The sequence below is a fragment of the Triturus cristatus genome, chromosome 3_2 (genome assembly GCF_964204655.1).
Source record: "Triturus cristatus chromosome 3_2, aTriCri1.1, whole genome shotgun sequence".
Classification (NCBI taxonomy): Eukaryota; Metazoa; Chordata; class Amphibia; order Caudata; family Salamandridae; genus Triturus; species Triturus cristatus.
The window spans coordinates 1,105,807,541-1,105,830,028 of NC_140584.1; the positions used below are offsets into that span (position 1 = coordinate 1,105,807,541).

Sequence of the window (22,488 nt, forward strand, 5' to 3'; positions counted from 1 at the left end):
ATGCTTGTATCTCATCCAGGGAAGATCTGGCCTGGCAGTTCAGTCTGGACTGCTCCCATGGGGAACAGAGTCACGACTGATTTGCATATGGCAGGGTCTAAACTGGAACGGCGTGGTGTGCAAAAAACAATGGATTTAACTCAGATCTGTGATTGGGGGTGAATGTTTGATTAATTAGGCATTCCGTCCATCATCTGTTCTTTTTGCATTTGTCACCCTAAGTGGGAAAGATATGCCCCAACATGGGTGCCGTGCTCGCTACGCCACCAGATTCAAGCTAGCCTGGCTGATGAGGGGTGTTACCCCGAAACCGGACCCAGGATGCTTGTTTCTGGTCCAGGAAAGTCCTGGCCTGGAAGTTCAGGCTGGACTGTTCCTACGGGGAACAGGTTCAATACTGATTTGCATATGTCTGGAATGGTGTGGCATGCAAAAACAAACGATGGATTTAACTCAGATATGTGTGTGGGGGAGAATATTTGATTAATACAGCATTCCGTCCTTCATCTGTTCTTTTTGCCTTTGTCACCCTAAGTGGGAAGGGTATGCCCAGTCATTGGTCCCATGCTCGCTACGCCACCAGATTCAAGCTAGCCTGGCCTGGCTGATGAGGGGTGTTACCCCAAAACCGGTTCCAGGATGCTTGTTTCTGGTCCAGGGAAGACCTGGCCTGCAATTCAGGCTGGACTGTTCCCAAGGAAACCGGGGCAAGCCTGATTTGCATATGGCTGAAGATTATTAAGAACAAATGGAAAGATCTACTCAAAAAATGTTTAAGACGTGAAGGATCTGGCTCAGATATTTTGACAAGGCCAATATCCCTATATTGACAGGCCTTCCCCTAGCGAAATCAAAGTCCTAATCGTTTCTCATTCATAATTAATGCACAGTGTAACTTCATCTGTGACTGGTGTAGAGGGGGGGGGGTTTCATAGAGTACAGGCCCAATGGGGAAATGTCGTTGACGTTTCGACCCAGACGCACAAGGGTGGGTAGACTCCTCAGCTACCTGTCTTCCTCATGACAGGGGTAAGGGGAACCTAAGTACAACTGTTTCAATGGCAGAACCCCAGAAAGACGGTGGGCAAATGGTGTGCCCCCAGAAGGTGATCCGTTATTGGTGTGACGTGATCTCGTTGGCTAATGTATCCAGTAAGGACCATATTTAAAGTGCTCCACACATGAGGGGAATGAATCCCAGAACGCCGCTGTGTGAGAGCGGCGAGATACCTCCTTATTTAATGGTCCCACAGAGTATAGCAAATAAATCTTAATTGATTCCTCGCGGAGCCCATCCGCATCCGTCAGTGTCACCCTTGTGCGTCACATGATGAATTAAAAAATCTAGTTAACAAAACCACCAAAAGAGTGTCCTTGGTAGAGGACAAAGTAATACTCGTGTAGGGCGCACAGATGGTTTACCCTACAAAGTTACACCAAGGCAGCGCCGCAGCATTAACTACGCACGAAGCCACTAAGGAGAAACGCCTACGGTACCGACTCAGCATTCTACCGTCTGTGCTCCATCTACCATCATGGAAGTGCCCTTCGCCAACATCTTGCTGCTGTTTGTGTGGGGAGAAATGAGAGGACATTACCCATCTGCTATGTATATGTAAGGAACTGACGAGTGAACGCAGAGTGCTGTTCAAGCTCCTCTTCAACCTCCAAGGAATACACACATGCATGCAGGCAGTCAAAGCATGTGTTGCTGGTGAGGATGTGCAGCTGAACTGCCACCTTGTAAGATTTCTGACTATCATAAGACTAAACAGCAAGGTCACACTGGAGAAGCAAAACACATAACTGAAGGAAGCTGAGGATGCCGTTTAATAACAGGCAGCAAAGTATCAACAGCACGTTGGCTCTTTACTCACCCTATCATTCTTTCCTCAGAAGTCAGGAGCCATTAAAACAGGTAGCGACACAAAGGTGGCTCTTATTCATGCACCATACTCCCTTTCATAAATAACCATAAGCATGGCGGACAAGGAAAGAAGCTGCAAACTTTATTTGAAGTCACATTGACTGGCCACTGAATTAATGCTGGTTGTAATGCACATGGTATCAAACTTTCTCTTCAGCTAAAAAAGTAGATGTTTCTGCAGTATATATTAAGACGCCATCATAGGCAATATGGTTGTATTTTTAATTTTAGATGATTGCTTAATCTGCAAAGTTATTCTTGTTAACCTACTGGAGAGGTTGATCGAGAATCTGTTGACAAGCAAGGAAGCTGCAAGCCGACCATGGTGGGACGGATGCTCATGCAAAATTCTTTACTCCACTGTTCAGACTTTTATGAAGATGCACTGTGTTTTATGCACGGATGCTCATGCAAAATTCTTTACTCCATTGTTCAGACTTTTATGAAGATGCACTGTGTTTTATACTTGCCACACATGGAGAAGAGAACTCAGGGCCTCATTTATGAAACCCATGGCGGCTCTTTTGGGACGCCAGAGTGTCACTTTTAACGCTCCTTTGGAGCAATGTGCTGCAGAATATTTACAAGGCCATGCAAATCCACTTTGCATGGCTTTTCATGGCCTTATAAATATGTGCCCCTTAAACGCAGAACGCTGCGCGAAAGGGGGGTTCCATGGGGTTTTAGTGTGGGTGTTACCATGCAACACCCATGGAATCTGAAGCATTCCCAGATTTACGAGGAATCGTAAATCTGGGAATGTGCCAAATTTTAAGGCCACCCAGGTGTAGCCTTAGGGAGGCACAACGAGGAGAAATATCCTTATTTCGCATTGTTCTTTACTCTTTCTATGTGTGCTGCATTCTGCACCATGCATAGAAAGAGGAAAACACCTCTTGTGATTGTTTTTGTGCAGGAAGGTGTCCCTTCCTCCACAAAAAAAAACAATCACCCCACAGACACTCTTGCACCATGGCGCATGGGTGCCTGCATTGGCACATGGCAGACCATTGTGCGCCGACGCCAGGGAAAAGGACAAGAATAAACCATCTCTCATAGATACGGTGCATTCCTGCCCTTTTCTTTTGACGCAGGGTAGCAGAGCAAGATTCCTTGCGGTGCTGCCACGCGCACAAACCTTGTAAATGAGTCCCTCAGTTTTTAATATAGTCAGAAGAGCACCATAGGTTTTATCAACCATTGAATCACATCTCTCTGCCTTAACTATATATGATCGTAATGAAAGCACTGGTGCGATCTCAACACTTTGCATGCTGAATTCACGCTTTAAAGTACCTTCTGCTTATTTTCCACACTCTGGTTGCTATTTTAATTTCAAAATGTAAACGTTCTTGCAATGGTTGTAATTTATCACACAAATAAAGATTTACTTCTTATTATTGGAGAAGATTTTTCACTTTTTACCGCAGGACTGTAAGATAAATGACTGAATAGATTGGTATGATGATAATAATGTCCACAGAAAGTTACATGTTCTTGGTTTTCTCAAATTGATAATCCGAGTCAGTTGAGGTCATTAAAGATAAGAGACGGCCAAAGCTGGACAGGGAAGAAATCAAAATCATTCATCAATTATGATTCCACTATACTCTGCATAGGAGAAGTCCAGCTTTGAGAAGGAAGCACATAATAGGTCCTGAAACAGTGGCTCTATATCGAGTATTATTGGGAGCACAAAACTAGCAACACAGGCGTGCATAGCAGAGCTCTGCAGGCTGCTTTAGTTCTCTTATGTTGTATGAGAAGTATAGGATGTTAGAAGAGTCCCAATCAGGTATTCTCAAGATTGTTCCCTAATCTTGCACCTCATTTCATACATGTTCCTCATTATGCTTTCTCTGCAGACACTGGCAAGATCTAGGCTACCTGATTATCTACATCACTGGTCGTCCAGACATGCAGAAGCAGCGAGTGGTCTCTTGGCTGTCTCAGCACAATTTCCCACAAGGGATGATCTTTTTTTCAGATGGTCTAGTCCACGACCCTCTTCGTCAAAAGACAATTTTCCTGCGGAACCTGATGCACGAGGTGAGACCCACTAGCAAGTGAAAGGTGTGCTGCTTCTGCAATTTACATGTGTTCTAGCACGGGATCTGCAGCCCTCTCAATCAAGGGGTGTTTTGTATTTCTTTTTACTCCATTAAATTGTACACACATTCATTGTCATCTATTCAGTACCATACACTTTTCAAGCCTGCTGTACCTATGAACACTAACTTTGTAGGTCTATGTTTCTGCTTGATCCAACACTTTTTTGTTAAAATAATCTCATATGGAATAATTATGTCTCCTATTAGTCAATCATATGTCTGATTTAAAAAAAAAAGTGATCTAACCTATGAGTTCCCTATACATTTTCATTGCATTTTATTTTCAAAGCTTACATTGTACTATGAGTTCCTTAATGAAACTCCAAGTGGTTCATGTGAGGGTACTCAGCTTTGTCCAGTACCACGAGCTGCATAAGGGGTGCACAGTTCTTTTGCTGCCACAGAGGCATCACATCAAACTCACAGGGACTGGTGCAGTGTGTTCGCTATAGTGCACGTTGGTGGACCAGAAAAGCACTTCAGAAGCTTCTAAAGTTTGAGGTCCAAAATCAAGCTCAAGACTCTGTGAACTTAAAGACGTAAGACAGCGCCACCTCAGCCTTGGGAAGATCCACTCTCTCCCAGTGAAGTGAAGCAAAATAAATTAAGCAAAAGGAATTGAGCTTGGTAGAACATTAAAACTGTGGTCGAACCTTCAGGTCAGGAAAGGCAAAACTGTGTTCCAAATCCAAATTAAATTGAAAGACGCTTCTTAGGAGAACCATCGGACTACAGAGACAACGATTCTGGAATGCCTTGAACCCACACCTGAAGAGCCCGTCAGTCTTTCGACCTTAAAGATAGCGTATAGACCTGCCTGTTATGATGGGAATTCCCCCAAAATAGGTCAAGCCTCAGACTGCCCCTTCCCACCCACACCTTCAACACACTTCAAATGCATCATCATGATTCACTTGAAGGTCTCAGACCTTGGCCTTTCCAGTTAGGCTAATACAAAAAATTCTCCTCTTCAGGCACCTTGACAAGCTCTTTTTGTCAAGCGTCCATCAAGTACTGAAATGTGACCTAGAGATGCCAAGCCACTGCTCTACAAATCACACATTAAATTAGTAAATAAATGGTGGATAGCAGAGAGGATACTACTCTACAGCACCTCTATGCATCACAGATCCTCTGCATAACCAGAGGAACCCCCGCTTCTTGTAATGAGGGGGTCCTCTAGTGCCTTCATTGTTGTGGGAGCAAGCCCCTGCAGTGGTGGCTGCACCAGAGGTCTTTCTCTCAGCAGAGGTGGAAGGCCATCAGTTCTTGCATGGGTATCACTATTTACTGGATCTTGACAAACAGAAATGGGTTTCTAGGCACTGGGAAAAAATGGCTGCGGAATTGAGTGGCTTCACATTCCCTAAGGATAACGCGCATAACTTAAATATAATCAGTGAGGGTGACCTCCATGCATGACGGTCAAGTGACAACATACTCCGGTTACAGGACAGATATTTATTACCGCGCGTTGGTCCCAAACCTCGGATTCCTCACCAGTGATGAAATCCATCCAATGGGTCCTGAAGGATAGGTCTGCATGACACTAACTTCATCTAGAGGGCCCTCATTGAACTGCAGTGCCATCGCTCGTATTAAGAAGTGGTGCTGTGGGGGGAGGGGGAATACAAACAAAAAAATAGTTAAACATATATAAAATTGCACTTACCTACTCAAACGGTCCATGCCTTCCTCCCATTCCTAACCGCCTGGACGATAAGGAGCTGCTGCACACTGTGCAGGCTCCCAGCTCCCAATCCCAGCGCTGCTCACATGCTGGGAATACTATTCTGGGATTGGTCTGAGCGCCTCGGTTCGGTACTTAGACATAGACTGGGAGCCTGTGTTGGTTTCTCCACCCAGCTGCACAACACAGCTCAGTGGAGAAAGGCTACGTGCGCATGAGAGTTTGGCTGGCCCCAGAGGGCCGGCCAAACCATCATGCCCACTTGGCAGTGCCCACCACTCCCCCCCTCCTCCCTGGGGCTGCAGACTATAGGGCTAAAAATAAAATTATAATAAAAATGTTTTATTATCATTTTCTTTTTTTTGGTTGCCGCTGCTGGCTTTCAGCAGGGGGGCGGGTGACGCTCCTCCACCATAACAGAGGAGGTGCCCCTGTTTCATTGGCAACAAGGAGAGGACAGGTGTGCACTGGTTCACTGTCATACAGTGGATGCAGAGATTTTGAAAGTTACACGCTGCATGCAGCTGGCATGCAGTGCTTAATTTGAGCCGGTGGTTACTTTCCGGTGCTTCTGACAGGCTGCCTCATGGCGGTGCTGCTTGTCTAATTTAGAGACGATTGAAATAACAGTTGTTCATTAGTTCAATATACATTAATACGTACTAACCCTTGCCGCCCAAGCCATTCTTATACCTTTGGGTGTCTGGAATAGTCTGAAATGTCACACTTATGGAATTGTGATGTCTAGTAGTTGTGTTGGTACTGTCATTGGTGGCGCTGGCAAAGGCAGTGGGTGCTGCAAGCTGCAGTGGCTTCCAGGCGAGGGCCCTGGCACTTATTGTTTTACAAATTAAGCACTGGCTGGTAGTTCTTAAGCCTCATAAATACTAGCTAGTATTAGAGCAATAAGGACATTACTTTTTCCGCAATGGATGTAAAACCTTACAGTGGGTGGCTTTGATCTAAAATACTAACTCCTAATCTACCTTGACCTTATCATTTTTTAGTACTTCTATTGATCCAAAATACTCAATAGACACTCATACACATACGTGTAGGTAATAGCGGGGTTATAATCAGGCATGTCTTCCAGGGTAATAATTTCAGTGTTTTAATATCTCATGAGAGAGATAGCATTGCTCTCTTGAGATAAGAAATGTAAGCCTCGTGCTCCGGAGTTGGACACCCAAAGCCACTGTGCATCTCCTGCTTTAGTCGTGTAGCATTCCATTCAGCTGCACGTATTCTGACCTGAGCCTCTATAGACATTAAGAACATATGGGGCATTTTTTCATTCACGCTAATCATGGATGGACCCTCCACCGGTATCCTCATTAGTTCAGATCTTATAATATCTTCGAAGTAGGCGCATGTCAAGAAAGTATCAAACTTCCTTTAATTGATAGAGACCTCAGACTGACCGAATGGCATTCAAATTGCGAGCAGGAGCTGGACATCTTATGCTGAGATGTTAATCCTCAACTGGCAGTTACATCTTTATCACATGAACAGCAGTGGCGGCTCCTCAGTTAAGGCGGAGGAGCGTTGCCCTACCTGCTGTGAGTGCAGCAGGTAAACATAGAATATTAAAATGGTCATTACCATTGTATTATTCTATGTGCTGCTGACTGCAGCGAGTAGATGATGGGGGCAGGGCAGATTCTTGCAGATTCCAGGATGAAGTCATAGGTGTCAGATTGGCCGGCTGTTTACAGCCGGACAATCTCAAATGCGCACTTCAGCCTGCACAAATCCAGCACTGCAAAAAGCTAAGAGTTTGCAAGCACAAGTCCCCAGCCTCAAAATGAACACTGGGTTAGAATGCGAATTTAAATTCAGATTCGAATGCAGGAAGTAAACCACCTTCCTTTCCTGCTCGTCGTACGGGAGAGGAGTAAATATCGGTGAGTTTTACGGTGCAACGTTCCCCACCGATTTTTTTTAATTGTGAGTCGCCCCTGGTAAACATCATGGGGCAGATTCATTATCTTTCAATGTGACGCAGTTCAGCAGCCAAAGTTGGTGCACGGCATTGCGCAAAGGGGAGAAAGCAGTGCTGAGCCATATTTACTAAAAATAGCCTGCTGATGCTCTCATCCTCTGCACTGGAGCGCAAACAGGCTGTCCAGTGCCATGCACAACCTTTGCACCATGATGCAAAGGTATGTGCTGGACGTCTAACATGGGCTTTGCACTGTGGTGCTCAACAAGCCCCATGTAACTGCCCCTTGTTGCAAAGCAGTGCAAAACATGATTACACCAAGAAAAGGACACCTTTCCACTGCAAAGTACTGTTCTGTTGGAAAGTAAATACGCTTCCAAAACCCTGTGCCACTTTGTGTGACTGCTTCGGTGCAGAGTTTTGGTAAATCTGCCCCTTGTAACGTATTTCAAGATGTTGGGATTCTTTTTTGTAATGAAGAAACTCTCAGCTCATGCCCTGGTACAGGACATTGGCCACCATCGAGCTTCTATCTGAATAACAGCAAAGTTCACTTTGTATATCGGCTAGCCAACCTTGGGTAGCAGCCGAGGCAGTGAGAGAAACCTCCAGGGCTCAGAATCTTAAGAAGAGAAAAACATTGTGCACAAAGCTTTAGTTCAAGCAGTGCATGCAGTGAAGCTTGTATCCAATATCTTTTTTTATTTTTATTTATTTAAAGAGTTTTATGTAACACTGGCAAGACCCTGGGGTATCAGAGCGCTTTAAAGAGAGAGATAAAGAGCATGTAACAAAGGCCATGATTGGAGAGCAAAGATTACAATATACATATTAATTGCGGGTTGGGCAACAGTAGTTCATGGAGGGAGGCAGAGATATGAGGGAAAAAGTTCGGAGGAGAGATTAGGGTTGGGGTCTTAAGGGTTAAAGTGTCGGTTGAGGAAAATATCTTTCAGCTGCCTTTTGAAGCCCATATAGGAGGGGTTCTTCCTTATATGCACTGGGAGGCAGATCCAGATTTTGGGTGCATGGCCTGAGAAGGAGTGCATGAGGGCTTTTTTTTTTTTTTTTTTTGGTGGGATGAGGAGCAGAGCATTGGTGCTTCTTAGGTTTCTTGACTGGACAGCTTTAGAGAGTTTGGATGCAAGGTAAGCTAGTTTCCCTGTGTGGAGGATTTTGTGGGTGAGGCAGTCTGTTTTGAAGCAGCAGCGGGCTTCGATCGGGAGCCAATTCAGATTTTTATTAGGGAGGGGTGGATTGGATATTGGCTTTTTACTCCAGAGACCATCCTTGGTGCTGCAAGGATGTCACTGGTGTGCCTCTTCTTGGGCTAGGTGTGATTTCGCGGAGCCACTGAGGGTTGCATTCCCGTAGTTTAGTCAAGACAGTACCATCGCTTACGTAGCGTTTTTTAGATTATTCGAGAAGAGGTAGAGTTTGATTTTGTGTAGGAGTTTTGGGATGTAAAATGTGTTCTTAGTTGGTTTCTTTATGTGTTGGTTCTAGTTCAAAGTTGGGTCGAGAGAGTTCCCCAAGGTGTTGGTGGATTTGAAAAGTGTCAGTTTGCACTTCAACGCATCAATGGAGTTTATCCACTCTTGGACCTGATAGGCCAGTCCATTTTTGAATAGGAGTAGGATTCTCGTCTTGTCTTTGTTGAGTTTCACGTGGTTACATGAGAGCCAGTTTTGGACTTTTATGAGAGTGGCGTTTAGTCATCGGACGTCTTCTAGTGAGGTTATTTCTAGGTAGATCTGGGTGTCATCTGCATAAAGGTGATAGAGGATGCTAAATTGTTTAGGTATGAAGATGAGGGGCTTCACTGAAAAGTGTAGGAGAGTGGACTGAGGCATTGGGGACACCCCTGGTTATGGTGGATGTGTCTGAGGTAGTGTTGTTGATTTCTATTAGCTGGGCACGGTTATGGAGATAAGAGGTGAACCATTTCAGGAGTAGGTCATCGATTATAGTCCGATTTGGGAGTGATTCTAGAAGTAGTTTGTGATTGACCATGTCAAAGGCTGCTGATAGGTCTTGGAGGATGAGAAGGCAGCATCTGTAAGAGTCCAGTGACTTGTGTATGTCATTCGCTATGTTCAGTAGGGCTGTTTCCATGCTGCATCCTTTTCTAAAACCTGACTGGAGTGAGCCGAGAAGATTATTGGCGTCAATGTGTTGGGTGAGTTGGGGGAGAATGTATTTTTCAAGTATTAGGAGAGAGGAGTTGGCCTAACGGCTATGGCGGTCGACCTCAAATCTGGGGAACTGGGTTTGAGTCTCGGCAATGGCAGATCCTGTGATTCTGGGCAAATCTCCCCGAGCCTAACAAAAATGAATGTGTCCTCATGTAATGCAGCTGGTGCTATGTAAGGCGTTCTGATACCCGATTCGTGTCAAGTTCACGCTATATAAAACTCGGATAGAAAAAAAACATTCAGCCAGGATACGGAGTTTGTTTCGTAATTTTTTATTGAGAAACTTTTTATGGTATAAGCAAAAAACATGAATACATAGGAATATCATATAACATTATAAGCTCACAAAAGATTATTATCATGAAGATAATCATAAAAAATAAAGAGAAGGAGAGTTACAAAAGGCTCTTATATAAAGTAATAAAATGAAAAAGTATAAAACATTACATTATATAATATGTTTATGAAGACATAAAACTCATTATATAAGTGACAGTGAAAATAATTATAAGTATTAAGATTTAAAATATGAAAAATGTATCCAAGAAGTGTAAAATACATAAAATGAGATGAATCATTAAAAGAAATATAGAATATGAATACATAAATAAATACAAATATTGATATAAATATATATGTAAATATAAATGTAAATAGATATGAGTGAAAACTCCTTGTTCAGATGAAAGAGAGTAAAGAATGAAAAAAGGATACGAGGAGGGGAGGAAAGTTCTTAAGGATCTCAAAGAAAGGGAGTCCTGACTTGTTGGAAAATTTCCCCTTGTTCCTGAAGACAATATATAATGCGTTCGTGAGATGCTGTTTGAATCATCGCTACTAGCCATTCCTTGTTCGAGGGAGGGTTAGGCGATTGCCAATTGTTAGACCTGGCACCTTGGCGTGAGTCTCCCTTCCACTTTTTGTCGCTGTGCCTCATGTGTTTTGCTGGTGTTAGCTGCTCAGAGCACTGTGCCACTGCCAACCAGTGCCACAGTGCAAGTGCTCCCTATTTAAAATGTATATGTTGGTTGGATTCCATGATTGGCTTATTTGGTTTACTGTCAGACCCCAGTAAAGTGCACCAGTAGTGCCCAGGGCTTGTAAACACAAATGCTGCTGGTGGGCTTGCAGCACTGGTTGTGCCACCCACAGAAGCGGCCTAGTAAAATGTGTCTAAGGTCTGCCATTGCAGAACCTGCGTGCAGTCTGGTACTGTCATGCTGACTGGGCAAGTGCACCCACTTCCCAGTCCCTAAACCTTCCCTTAACTTCATATTAGTCACCCCTATGGTAGGCCCAAGGGCAGGGTGCATTGTAAGCATAAGGTAGGACAAGCCCTGATGTGTGTGGCATGTCCTAATAGTGAATTACAGCCATTTTCGTTTTTCACTATTGTAAGGATACCTGTTCTCCATAGGCCAGAATTGGCTGTTAGAATTGTTACATCCTATGATCCTAACAGACCCAGGGAACATGGTAGAAAATCGAGTTTAGTATGCCTGAACTCAGAATAATAAAATACATCTTTTAGTAAAGTTTATTTTAATATTCTGTGTTTGCAAATACCACTTTTAGAAAGTTGGTATTTGCTTGCCTAACCCTTTCAGCCCGCCTCTGCTATGATGTGTATCTGCCTGTCTGGTTTGCGTGAGTGACTGGGCTGGGGAAACCCAGAGGGGCAGGGCTAGGTAGCCTGGTGGTGAATAGAGACATTGACATCCAGATGGGTGGGAGGAGTGCACCTGGACTCTGAATAGGGCTGTGCTCTGCCTCCACAATGTTGGCTCCACCTCCTGTGGAGCGGCTGATGTCTCTGTCCTGCACCCTGAATAGAAAGGCAGAGTCATGTCAACAAAGTGCTCAAGAACTGGTTTGGACTGGGCAAAGGCCCCTCTACCCCAGAGGAACAAAGGAATTAGGGGTATAAGTATTGGACCCTGCTCCCAAGAAATTAGATCCTGCTTGACAAGAAGAACCTCTGCCTGAGGAGAAGGAACTGGGAAAGCTGTAAGGATGAGTACTGTCCCTGACCTGGGGGATTGGCCTGCAGTGGTTGCCTTGCTGCTGAAAGGAGAGGAGAAAAGACTACAAAGACTTTATTTCAACTTGTGCTTAAAAAGATCTCCAAGGGCTTGTGCTGAGCTTGCCCCCTGAACGAAGTCCCAGGACCAGTGGACTTCACCCCCAGCTCCCCAGAGTCTTTTGGAAGTGCCTGCTGCTGTTGTTGGGCCTTCTGAGGGACTGCGTGTCGCAGGGAGCTGGAAGCGCGACTCGAGAAGGAGAAGCGTGCCGCCGTCGGAGCTGTTGTCGTCGCATCTCGCAAAGGGTGTCGCCGCTGCAGCATCACATCGAGCGGAAGCGTCTCGCATCATTCCGGAAGTGTCTCGCAACGCCGAAGAAGCGTGTCGCCATCGCAGCCATCGTAGCTGACGCATTGCACCGCATCAAGAGAAGAGTCTCGCATCGAGGAAGAAGCGTGTCGCCATCGCAGCCATCGTAGTTGTCGCATTGTACCGCATCAAGAAAAGCGCCTCGCATCCACGGAGAAGCGTGCCACCGTCGGAGCTGCTGTCATTGCATCGCGTAAAGGGGTGACGCCGCTGCAGCATCGCATCGAGCGGAAGCGTCTCGCAAACGTCGGAGAAGAGTGTCGCTGCCAAGGCCGCTGTCGTCGCATCGCGTAAAGGGGTGACGCCGCTGCAGCCGACGCATCGAGACGAGTCCTCTCGCAACATCGGGGAAGCGCAACGCATCTGGAGGATCTTCACGTCTTTATTTCTTTGCACCAAAAACTTCATCGCATCAGCATCGCTGCAACACTTTTGTTGCTCTGCGTGTCGCATCTAAGGTACATTGACTTAAAGTGTTGCATTTAAGAACTTAAGAGAACTTCTATCTAAAGTAACAGTATTTTGTATTTTTGTCGTTTAATGGTCTTGTGGTAACTCTATATAGAGAATCCTTATTTTTAATATAAAAACCTGTGTGGTGTCCATTTGTAGTGTTGTCACTTGGTTGCTGTATGTGTTCACAAATGCTTAACCTATAACGCTCTGAGATAAGCCTTGTCTGCTCGCGCCAAGCTACCTAAAGGGTGAGCAGGGGTTATTTTAGGAGTGTAACCCCTTACCCTGACTAGAGGAAAGGTTCCCTGCTTGTCACAAGTACCTACCTGTGCCAACCAGAGAACCCGGATTCTAACACCAATGTTTTAGAAAACGTATTTTAGCTGTAGAAAGTGCAGTGTGAAGAAAGCGATGTTGTGGACATGTAATGGTAGAAAGAGTCCTAAAATCATACATTAAGGTGATAGAGAGGGAGGATAGGGAGTTTGAAGATGGTCCTGAAGTTGTTTAGGTCTTCGGGGTCTGCACCTGCAGCAAGGGAGGGACTTGTCCGAGTTTGAGGCAGTCAGGTATCGACCCATTACTCAGAGAGCTATTTATTATTATGATCTATAGAGGGGTTAGGGCATGATTGAGGCTCTTCGTCAAGGATGCCAGAAGAGGACATACGAGGTGAGAGGAAGGCTTAGTATTTGCAATCATCTTTGTGATGACGTCCTCCAAGATCAATCAATCATAGTACTTATAGCGTGCACTACTTACCCGTGAGGGTCTTAAGGCGCTGGAGGGGAGGAGGGTGCCGCTACTGCTCCAAGAGCCAGGTCTTGAGGAGTCTTCTGAAGGTGAGCAGGTCTTGGGCCTGCCGTATGTGGGTAGGGAGGGTGTTCCAGGTCTTGGCGGCGAAGAAGGAGAAGGATCTTCCGCCGGTGGTCTTTCGTTGGATGCGGGGGACAGCGGCGAGGGCGAGGCTGGCAGAGCGGAGCTGTCGGGTGGGGGTGTAGAAGCTGAGTCTGCTGTTGAGGTAGGCCGGTCTGGTGTTGTGGAGTGCTTTGTGTGCGTAGGTGAGTAGCTTGAAGGTGATCCTCTTGTCGACGGGGAGCCAGTGGAGGTCTCTCAGATGGGGGGTGATGTGGCTGCGGTGGGGGACGTTGAGGATCAGTCGGGCGGAGGCATTTAGGATGCGTTGCAGTCGTCGTAGGTGTTTGGCTGGGATACCTGCGTAGAGTGCGTTGCCGTAGTCCAGCCTACTGCTGATGAGGGCCTGTGTCACCGTCCATCTAGTTTCGATGGGGATCCACTTGTAGATTCTGCGAAGCATGCGGAGGGTGTTGTAGCAGGAGGAGGAGACGGCGTTGACCTGTTTCGACATGGAGAGGGAGGAGGCGAGGATGAATCCTAGGTTGCGTGCGTGGTCGGTGGGTGTCGGCGCTGTTCCCAGCGTGGTCGGCCACCAGGAGTCGTCCCAGGTCGAGGGGGTGGGTCCGAGGATGAGGACCTCCATCTTGTCCGAGTTCAGCTTCAGTCGGCTGTTCCTCATCCATTCGGCGACGGCCGTCATTCCCTCGTGGAGGTTGGTTTTGGCGGTGTGCGGGTCCTTGGTGAGGGAGAGGATGAGCTGGGTGTCTTCGGCGTAGGAGATACTGTTGAGGTCGTGCTGGCGGGCGACTTGAGCGAGAGGGGCCATGTAGATATTGAACAGCGTCGGGCTGAGGGAAGATTCCTGGGGTACGCTGCAGATGATGTCGGTGGCTTCGGAGCGGAAGGGAGGGAGGCAGACGCTCTGGGTTCTGCCGGAGAGGAAGGATGTGGTCCAGTCCAGGGCCTTTTCTTGGATTACGGATTCTTTGAGGCGTGTCATTAGCGTGCGGTGTCAGACCGTGTCGAAGGCGGCTGACAGGTCCAGGAGGATGAGGGCCGATGTTTCACCATTGTCAAGTTGGGCCCTTATGTCGTCTGTGGCGGCGATGAGGGCTGTCTCAGTGCTGTGGTTTCTTGGGAATCCGGACTGGGACGGGTCCAGGATGTTGTTTTCCTCGAGGTAGCGGGTCAATTGCGTGTTGACGATTTTCTCGATGACCTTCGCCGGGAACGGGAGCAGGGAGTTGGGCCAGAAGTTCTTGAGTTCTTTGGGGTCCGCCTTGGGATTCTTGAGCAGGGCGTTGATTTCGGCGTGTTTCCAGCTTTCTGGGAAAGTGGCTGTCTCGAAGGAGGCGTTGATCACTTTCCGAAGTTGGGGTGCGATGGCTGAGTCGGCTTTGTTGAATATGTGGTGAGGGCAGGGGTCGGACGGTGATCCTGAGTGTATGGAGTTCATGATCTTGCGGGTTTTGTCGTCGTTGACGTTGGTCTAGGAGGTCAGGCGGTTAATGCTGTTGGAGTTCGCGAGTGGGGTGGGGCTTGGTGTTGCCGTGGTGGTCGTCGTGCTGAAGCTGTTGTGGATGTCGGCGATCTTGCGGTGGAAGAAGGTGGCCAGCGAGCCGCAGAGTTCTTGTGAGGGCGGGATGTCATTGGCATTGGCGCTGGGGTTGGCGAGTTCTTTCACGATGCTGAAGAGCTCTATGCTTTCGTGTGCGTTGTTGTCCAAGCGGGTTTTGAAGGAAGATCTCTTGGCAAGTCTGATGAGGTGGTGGTGTCTGCGGGTGGCGTCCTTGTGGGCTGCGTGGTTGTCCAGTGTTCGTTCGTGGAGTCATTTCTTTTCCAGTTTCCGGCAAGTACGTTTGGAGGTCTGGAGTTCTTCGGTGAACCAGGCAGTTTTCTTGCTGGTGTGGTTGTTGGAAGGTTTCTTGAGCGGGGCGAGGGTGTTGGCGCAGTGTGTTAATGACCTCGATCTCTTGTGCGTTGAGAGGGGTCTCAAGATTGTGTCACATCCAGTGCACTCAAGGTGATCGGCTTTCATTCCTGAGTTCGAGAGGGCAGCGGTGCGTTGGGTTGCTCCCTTCTGAAGGGAAGGTTACCGGAGGATGGCAGAGTGTGATGATCTAAGGAGAGTTTGATCTTCAAGATTTTATCCTTGAAGAACTTGGACAGGTTGTCACAATGTTCTTTGGAGACATGGGGAATTGGTTTTACTGGTTTTGAAGTTTGTTGTTTAATGATGGTGAACAGTTCCTTGGGGTGTTTTTTAGCTTTATCTAGCACTCTGCGGAAGAAAACGGGGGGGGGGGGTTTGGTGGTGTGGTTTACGGCTAGTATGAGAGCGTCATTCTCATAATTCCAATGAAGGTTGAGGTTGCCTAGGAATAGGTTACTGTCATTTGAGAGTGAGCTGTGCATAATCAGTTCTGATAGGGGTTCTCCAAAGGAGGGTATGTTGCCAGGTGGGAACCAGAGGAGGTGGCATTTTGTAGTTTTGTTGTTCATTTTTTTTAAGTTCAGGCTGATATGTTCAAATGTGCGGTAGGAATAGGTGTCTGTTGCTGTCATGGGGATGTTTGTCTTGTGGGTAATAGCTTAGCTGCATCTAGTGGGATTTTCTCTGTCTTTCTTGATAATGGAGAAGCCAAGGGGAACTAGTAGGTCAAGGATAGGACTGGAGCCATGTTTCAGTGATAAATGCGACATCAATGTCATGGCTTAGGATCGCTTCAGCTAAATCCATTGCATGTTTAGTGGCTGATCTGCAGGTTATGAGCATGCAGTTGATGTTATTATTGTGTTTGGCTTCTGGTGGAGGGGGGCCAGGGAGGTCATTCTCATTCTAATTAATGAATGTATGTTAATGTTATAACTACACAACTTAGTAGGTTAGTAGAGTACAACTAATTTGCAGAGCAGCATAATACTTTGTTAACAGAGCAGACTTTACCTGGATATGAAAAGATTTCACTGGAATGCTAATTTTCACCATGGACAGGAACCTGAGCTGGGAACGGCTCTAGGAGTTAGGACAACTGGTTCTCCCAAACCTGCAGAAGCCTCACACTTTGCAGCATAATGGTCCAAACAGGTTAAATTGTGAAATGTTGCCTTTCTCAGATGCATCTTTATCGGGTACACTATGTGCCTGGTCAGAAGTCCTCCACAAGTCAGAAAACACCTGCCTTTGACAAAAAAAAATTATAATTTATTTCTGGTTACTCCAGCTGCTCCACACATTCTGGGACTCTCCTTTGAGAACCAGACCGTGGCTTTCGGCTAGCAAAGAATTATCACCCACCTCGTTCAGAACCTCAGCCATAGCTCAGTTCAAATTGGACTTGCTGGTTTTCTCCAAGAGAAGGCTCACTCAGGCTCCACAGCATCTTTTTCTAAGTCTTGGGAAAATCTGATGTTCATCAGTAGTCCTTTCTGGATAAATCCTGAAATCCCTATTTCCTTCTGGTTATATCAAGCTTCTTCTGGCCCTGTGCATAGGTCTTGGAAGCAGAGGTTCCAAAGTAAGTTTAAGCCCAGTCCTCCACAGTCCTTTCCTGTTGTTCTTTACTGCTCCATCATTGCTAATACTAACCTTCTAGTGATTGGCTTTGTTTCTTTAACCTGCCACAGGGAAATTTCCATTGAATCTACAATGTATATTATTTTCAATACTTTCTGTGTTTTCTTATGAAATCAATCATAAGAAGTACTATTTTTCAATTTCACAAGATGGTCACTGAGAATTGAGTATAAATAGTCCTCCCTACTGCCTGGCTTAGGCGTGAGTCCAGACCGTCCAGCTCGATCATAATCAGAGAGAAATAACCAGCTGCTGCATTTATATCTGTCATCGTTTCCATGGAGGGGGGTGCCTGGTGACCCCTCTCAACGTGATTCCCTACAGTAGTTCTCTTTTCCCATGTGGCTACTGAGACAAAAGGCTGGACACCACATTGTGTGGATTGACCTGAGAACTTTCTTCCTTCCTTTGCCAAGTATGAACATACAGAAGAGTTACCCTGTCAGTCTATATCTGGTTTGATCCTTTTAATCAATGGTCTCTGATCTGATCTTAGTTGATAGTAGACACACACACATATTAAAAACGTTGGGCAAGCTGGTTTTAATAATGGTTTGGAAAGATTGCAAGTTAGCAGGATTTCCAACACACATTCTGCCAAAATTTGTACCAGAGGCCTATTTTGTTCAAAGCTTTGTATTTTCGTTTATTTGTACAATATCACAAAAATTAAGTTGTTAGAATTTCCTTAGCCAAAGTTATGAAAGTAGAGTTTTAGGCATGGTGCAAGTTTACCAATGTGCACGTGGCCACAGAACCTCTAGTGGCATGTCTTTTATGTCACTTTTGCCCTCTTAACCATGCAAATAGGCATAATTTAAAATTACATGTGTCTGGAGTAGTTCGGCTTCAGGACACACTTACCGGTGACTTACTTAAGGGCTGACTCTTTAAGCAAATATAAAAAATGAGTTGGTTTGACATTGCAACATTAAGGCCAAAATCCCCATAGTTTCAATTCATTCAAGTTAGTGTGGTCAGTTAGGTATTGCTGCAGCCTTTAATGGGCATTTGACTTTTGAGCCACTTCTGAATGTGTTGCACACCTTACCCTGTACTTACATCAATCAATCAATCAATCAATCAGGATTTATAAAGGGCGGCTAATCTCCCAATAGGGTATCTAGGCGCTTGCAGGCCCCTGAAGCTTATTCAAACAGTCAGGTCTTGAGGGCCATTTAGAATTCTGGAACTGAGGTGATTGTCCGGGGGTGCGTGGGGAGGCTGTGCCAGGTTTTTGCTGTGATGTGGGAGAAGGAGAGTCCTCCACTTCTGCTTCGGTAGATGTGGGGAGTATGGGCAAGTGAAAGAGAGGTGGAATACAGTCTTTTCGACGGTTGGTGGAAGTTCAGGCGATGGTTAATGTATGCAGGCCCTTGGTTGTGTAAAGCCTTGTGTGAGTGGGTCAGCAGTTTGAATTGGCATCTCTTCTCTACATGGATCCCGTTTAGTTTCCTGAGGTGGGGTGTGATGTTGGTTTGTCGGGGAAGGCCAAGAATGAGTCTGGCTAAGGTGTTCTGTATGGTCTGAAGTCTCTGTAGAAGGTGTGCGGCTTATACAAAACACAAATTGGCTAATTAGTTTGTTACCAATGGCTACCAAGTTTGAAGGAAGTAGGCCAATGCCTCCCCATTCCTAGAGGTCAAAAATAGTAGTTATTCAGTTAAAAATGTGAAACCATACAGAAAGATTCAGAAATAGTACAGGTACGGTTTACTAACTCATTGTTTTACACTATTCAGTGAATGTCAGCCTCACCTCCAGTTCATTACCATGCTTTGTAAGTGCTGGGAAGGTATTTTTTTTATTGACAAAAGAGGGGAAGGTGGCCAACTACTGGTGGGTGGGCTTCAGTGCCCTGTTTTCACCTGGAAGTATTTATTTGGTTGAAAATTCAACCCCAAATGAGAATTAAGAAGCTATTTTTCAAATGTTAAAGTGATTGTTTTAGTCATTTCTTTCAATTGCAAAGCAACTAGAATATCATAGAAGGCTTAAGATGCCTGATAAGAAGCTTTTCCTGTGTCCCTCTGCCCCTTTCTTATCTTTGCACTGACATGGTTAATATTCACATTCTGCATGTATTAATTAAAATGCTACTATGGAGATATATTAATATGTTGACCTTTGTTTTTTATGTAGTGCCACATAAAAATCTGTGCCGCCTATGGCTCAATGAAGGATATCTCCGTCTACAATGTTCTGGGACTGTCACCAGCGCAGATCTACATTGTGGGACGTCCAGCAAAAAAGTACCAAAATCAGTGCCAAGTAAGTGTAAAACAAATTTTCTTTGACATATGTGGCTTTTATATATGTACACACGTTAAGTGGCCTCCATATTTTGGAATTAAGCTAATGAGATCACTAGAGCGAAGCTACCGCTAATCATGGATTTGGCTACATAGCTCATGTTTTGTGTGAGAAACTGGGCTATTGGTTGAGGGAGGTAAACTCAGCCACGAAACCTGTCAGAGTGAACCACAAAAGTCACTAAATTAACTTGTGCTTAACCCTCTGGTAGTTTGGCACAAAGCAGCCAGAATTAACTTAGAAGCTAACTGTACAGAATGTATGCAGCACACAAACAGTAAGAAAGTGATAACGCAAGAAAAAACCAAACCCAATTTAGAAAAATAGTGTACAATTTAATAAATTGGGACCAAAATGACAATAATCCAATCAGTAGAACTGGAGATATGCAATTTGAAAGATTGAAGAAGAAATAAAAAGTATCGGCAAAAAGCGCATAGTGACAACTGTAGCTATCTGGTCGCGTTGGACTGGGGAAAAAGTCACCAGTTCACTCCAACCACAATTTAGTATGGGTGGGTTTAGGATCACTAGACAGTGCTCCTGGTTGTACTTGGGCTGAGATGTGAGGCCCTGCATCGTACTGCATTAAGTTGCTTCGGTAATGATGAGGCCATTGATCAGGAACTGCGAGATGCTGTGATTGATGAGAGGTCCTGAACTGAGATGTGTCTGTTTTGAGGGGAACCCACTGTTGGGCCAGCAGGAGTATACTCTTGTGCCAGCCAAAGGTCCAGGACCTGGGGGCATCTCTTGGGTATCAGGACTTACTCCAGCATAGAACAGCAACAGGGCATAGGCAGGTCCATTTGGGTCTGGTCAGCTGGGGAGATGCAGCTTGTAGCTCTAAAAGCTAGCCAGCTAGCCCATAGAGTCACTTTGGTGGTCCTGGGCTCAAGGAGCAGGTCAAAGCTTCCTTCTTCAGACAGCAGGACAGTCCTTTCAGCAACAGGGCAGTCCTTCTTCTCAGGTCCAGGTGTGATCATGGTTAGGGAAGTCAAATATGTATACCTGGTGCTAGCCTATAAAGTGTGGGGGGATTCCCTATACTACCTCCACATCTGGTTGTGGAAAGTTCCTTCCTTCCCCTGCCAAGGCTGTAAGTAGCCTAGGGTGACAAAAGGCTGGTGTCAGGGTCCTTTGGAAGAGTGCTTAAGGCAGTCCTTTAAAATGGTATTAGGGCAGGGAAAAACTCCTCCCCCACCATCCCGGAGGAAGGCCCATCCTGCCAACACCTATTCCCTCCTTATTAAAGTGTCTGGGAGGAATACACAGACACCAACTGCCCACAGTCATGTGACGCAGGTCTCAGGCACCAAATGGTTAAGAGAAGAAAAAACAACTTTCTAAAATTGGCATTTTCAGAATTGTGACTTAAAATCTGACTTGATCTCATCTTTTTACAATAAGTCATCAAAGACATGGGAGGACATTAATGGTATCTATTCTTGTCACATTATCAACAGTGAGATAACATTTCTAAATGCCTCTTTTTTTGTTTCAGTTCCTTAGTGAAGGATATGCAGCTCACTTGGCCACCTTGGAGTTCAGCCACCACTCACGCCCCAAAAAGAACAACTCTAGGATGATCCTGAGGAAGGGCAGCTTTGGCCTTCACACCCAGCCGGAGTTCCTAAGGAAAAGGAATCATTTACGCAGGACTATGTCAGTTCAGCAGCCCGACCCGCCATCTTCAAACCCCAAACCGGAGCGTGCACAGAGTCAGCCAGAATCAGACAAAGACCATGACAGGCATTTGACGCCCATGTCTTGGGCCCGAAGCGGAAGTCACAAATTTGAACCTGTCCCTTGACACTAAAAAAACACACATGGTTGTAAATGTCTTTTTATTGAGCTTGTGCATACAGCTTACAAGAAAGCCTCATGGTTGCAGCCAAGCTAAAGAAGAGGAGATTTGGATAAATGTACTTGCTAATGGTTGGTATCCTGAGGCAGAGGGGCTGTCTGTTACTTGATAAAGGAAGTTAAAGTCTGGCTGGCATTCTTGCCACTTCCTTCAGGGAACTGGAAATTTGATTTGGTTTAATGCAAACACCCTGGACTATTTCTTTGGCCCTAATGGGGAAAGAAAATCAGGTTTTGCCACGTAAATCCTAGAGATCATCTGCACTCTCCTGAGTGGAAAATGTAGAATCAGAAAGCATTTACAAGCCTCAGAGCAAGAATACCTTGAAAAAAAGCATGTGATTCAAGTATTTGAAGGAACGGTCAAATAATTATGTAGTAAAGCTACAGAAGAGACTTAAAATGTTACCAAATCAACGTTTTGCTGGATTACTCAGCAGAGGACAATTTTTGAGCATCAGATCAAATATATTTTCCAAACACGCACCAGAAAGTACTTTGCCAAATCTATCATAACGACACTTGTCCATCAGCAAGCCTTATGAGAAAATGTTAGCAATGTAGAAAGAATTGATTATGTGTTTAATGTCATACAATATATTTTTCTTGAGTTTGTTGCTTTCTAACTCTACTCAGTTCATCGCAATTTTATCCCTATGAGTGCTGCTTTGTCAAACTCCTCCATTTTTTTTACTGAAGTATATGTTTTGCCGTTACAAATGTGCACTTTAAAAAAATATCTTTCCTTGAAAATTCACCTGTGTTTCTTTTGCATTGCATTTAATGATTGGGCTCATTACACTGGTGATGGTGCATTACAGTAGGCAGAATACCAGAGAATTACTTCTACCAGGGAATGGTAATCACGGACATGATGGAATAGAAGGAACAAGTCTATGTTGTCTTGCAAGATGAAGTATCTTACACCACCAGAATGGGTCGTGCTAATGTGCTTGCAAAGTCTAGGGGAGTCATAATGGACAATCCTGGGCCTGACCCAATGAAACAACAACAGGATCATTGTAGAAAATGCTTTGTGAAATATTTGAAGATGAAAAATTTGCAGGTGAACTCCAATTGGGGTCAATTTGCAATACTCACAGAAGACTATTAGCTTAGCATGTTTGCACTACACAGACATCAGCTAAAATTACTAATTGAAA

General features: G+C 45.3%; 1 protein-coding gene across 2 annotated transcripts in view; it reads left to right on the plus strand.

Moving 5' to 3' along the window:
• The window catches only part of PITPNM3 (PITPNM family member 3), a 1,847,214-nt gene extending 1,825,140 nt beyond the window's left edge, over nucleotides 1-22,074 (plus strand). For both annotated transcript variants that reach the window (XM_085649907.1, XM_085649908.1), the window contains 3 exons: nucleotides 3,793-3,976; nucleotides 19,289-19,417; nucleotides 20,964-22,074. In XM_085649907.1, coding sequence (XP_085506033.1) covers nucleotides 3,793-3,976; nucleotides 19,289-19,417; nucleotides 20,964-21,272 — 622 coding nt within the window. In that variant the 3' untranslated portion in view covers nucleotides 21,273-22,074. The remainder of the gene's footprint in view (nucleotides 1-3,792; nucleotides 3,977-19,288; nucleotides 19,418-20,963) is intronic.
• The last annotated feature ends 414 nt before the right edge of the window (nucleotides 22,075-22,488 follow it).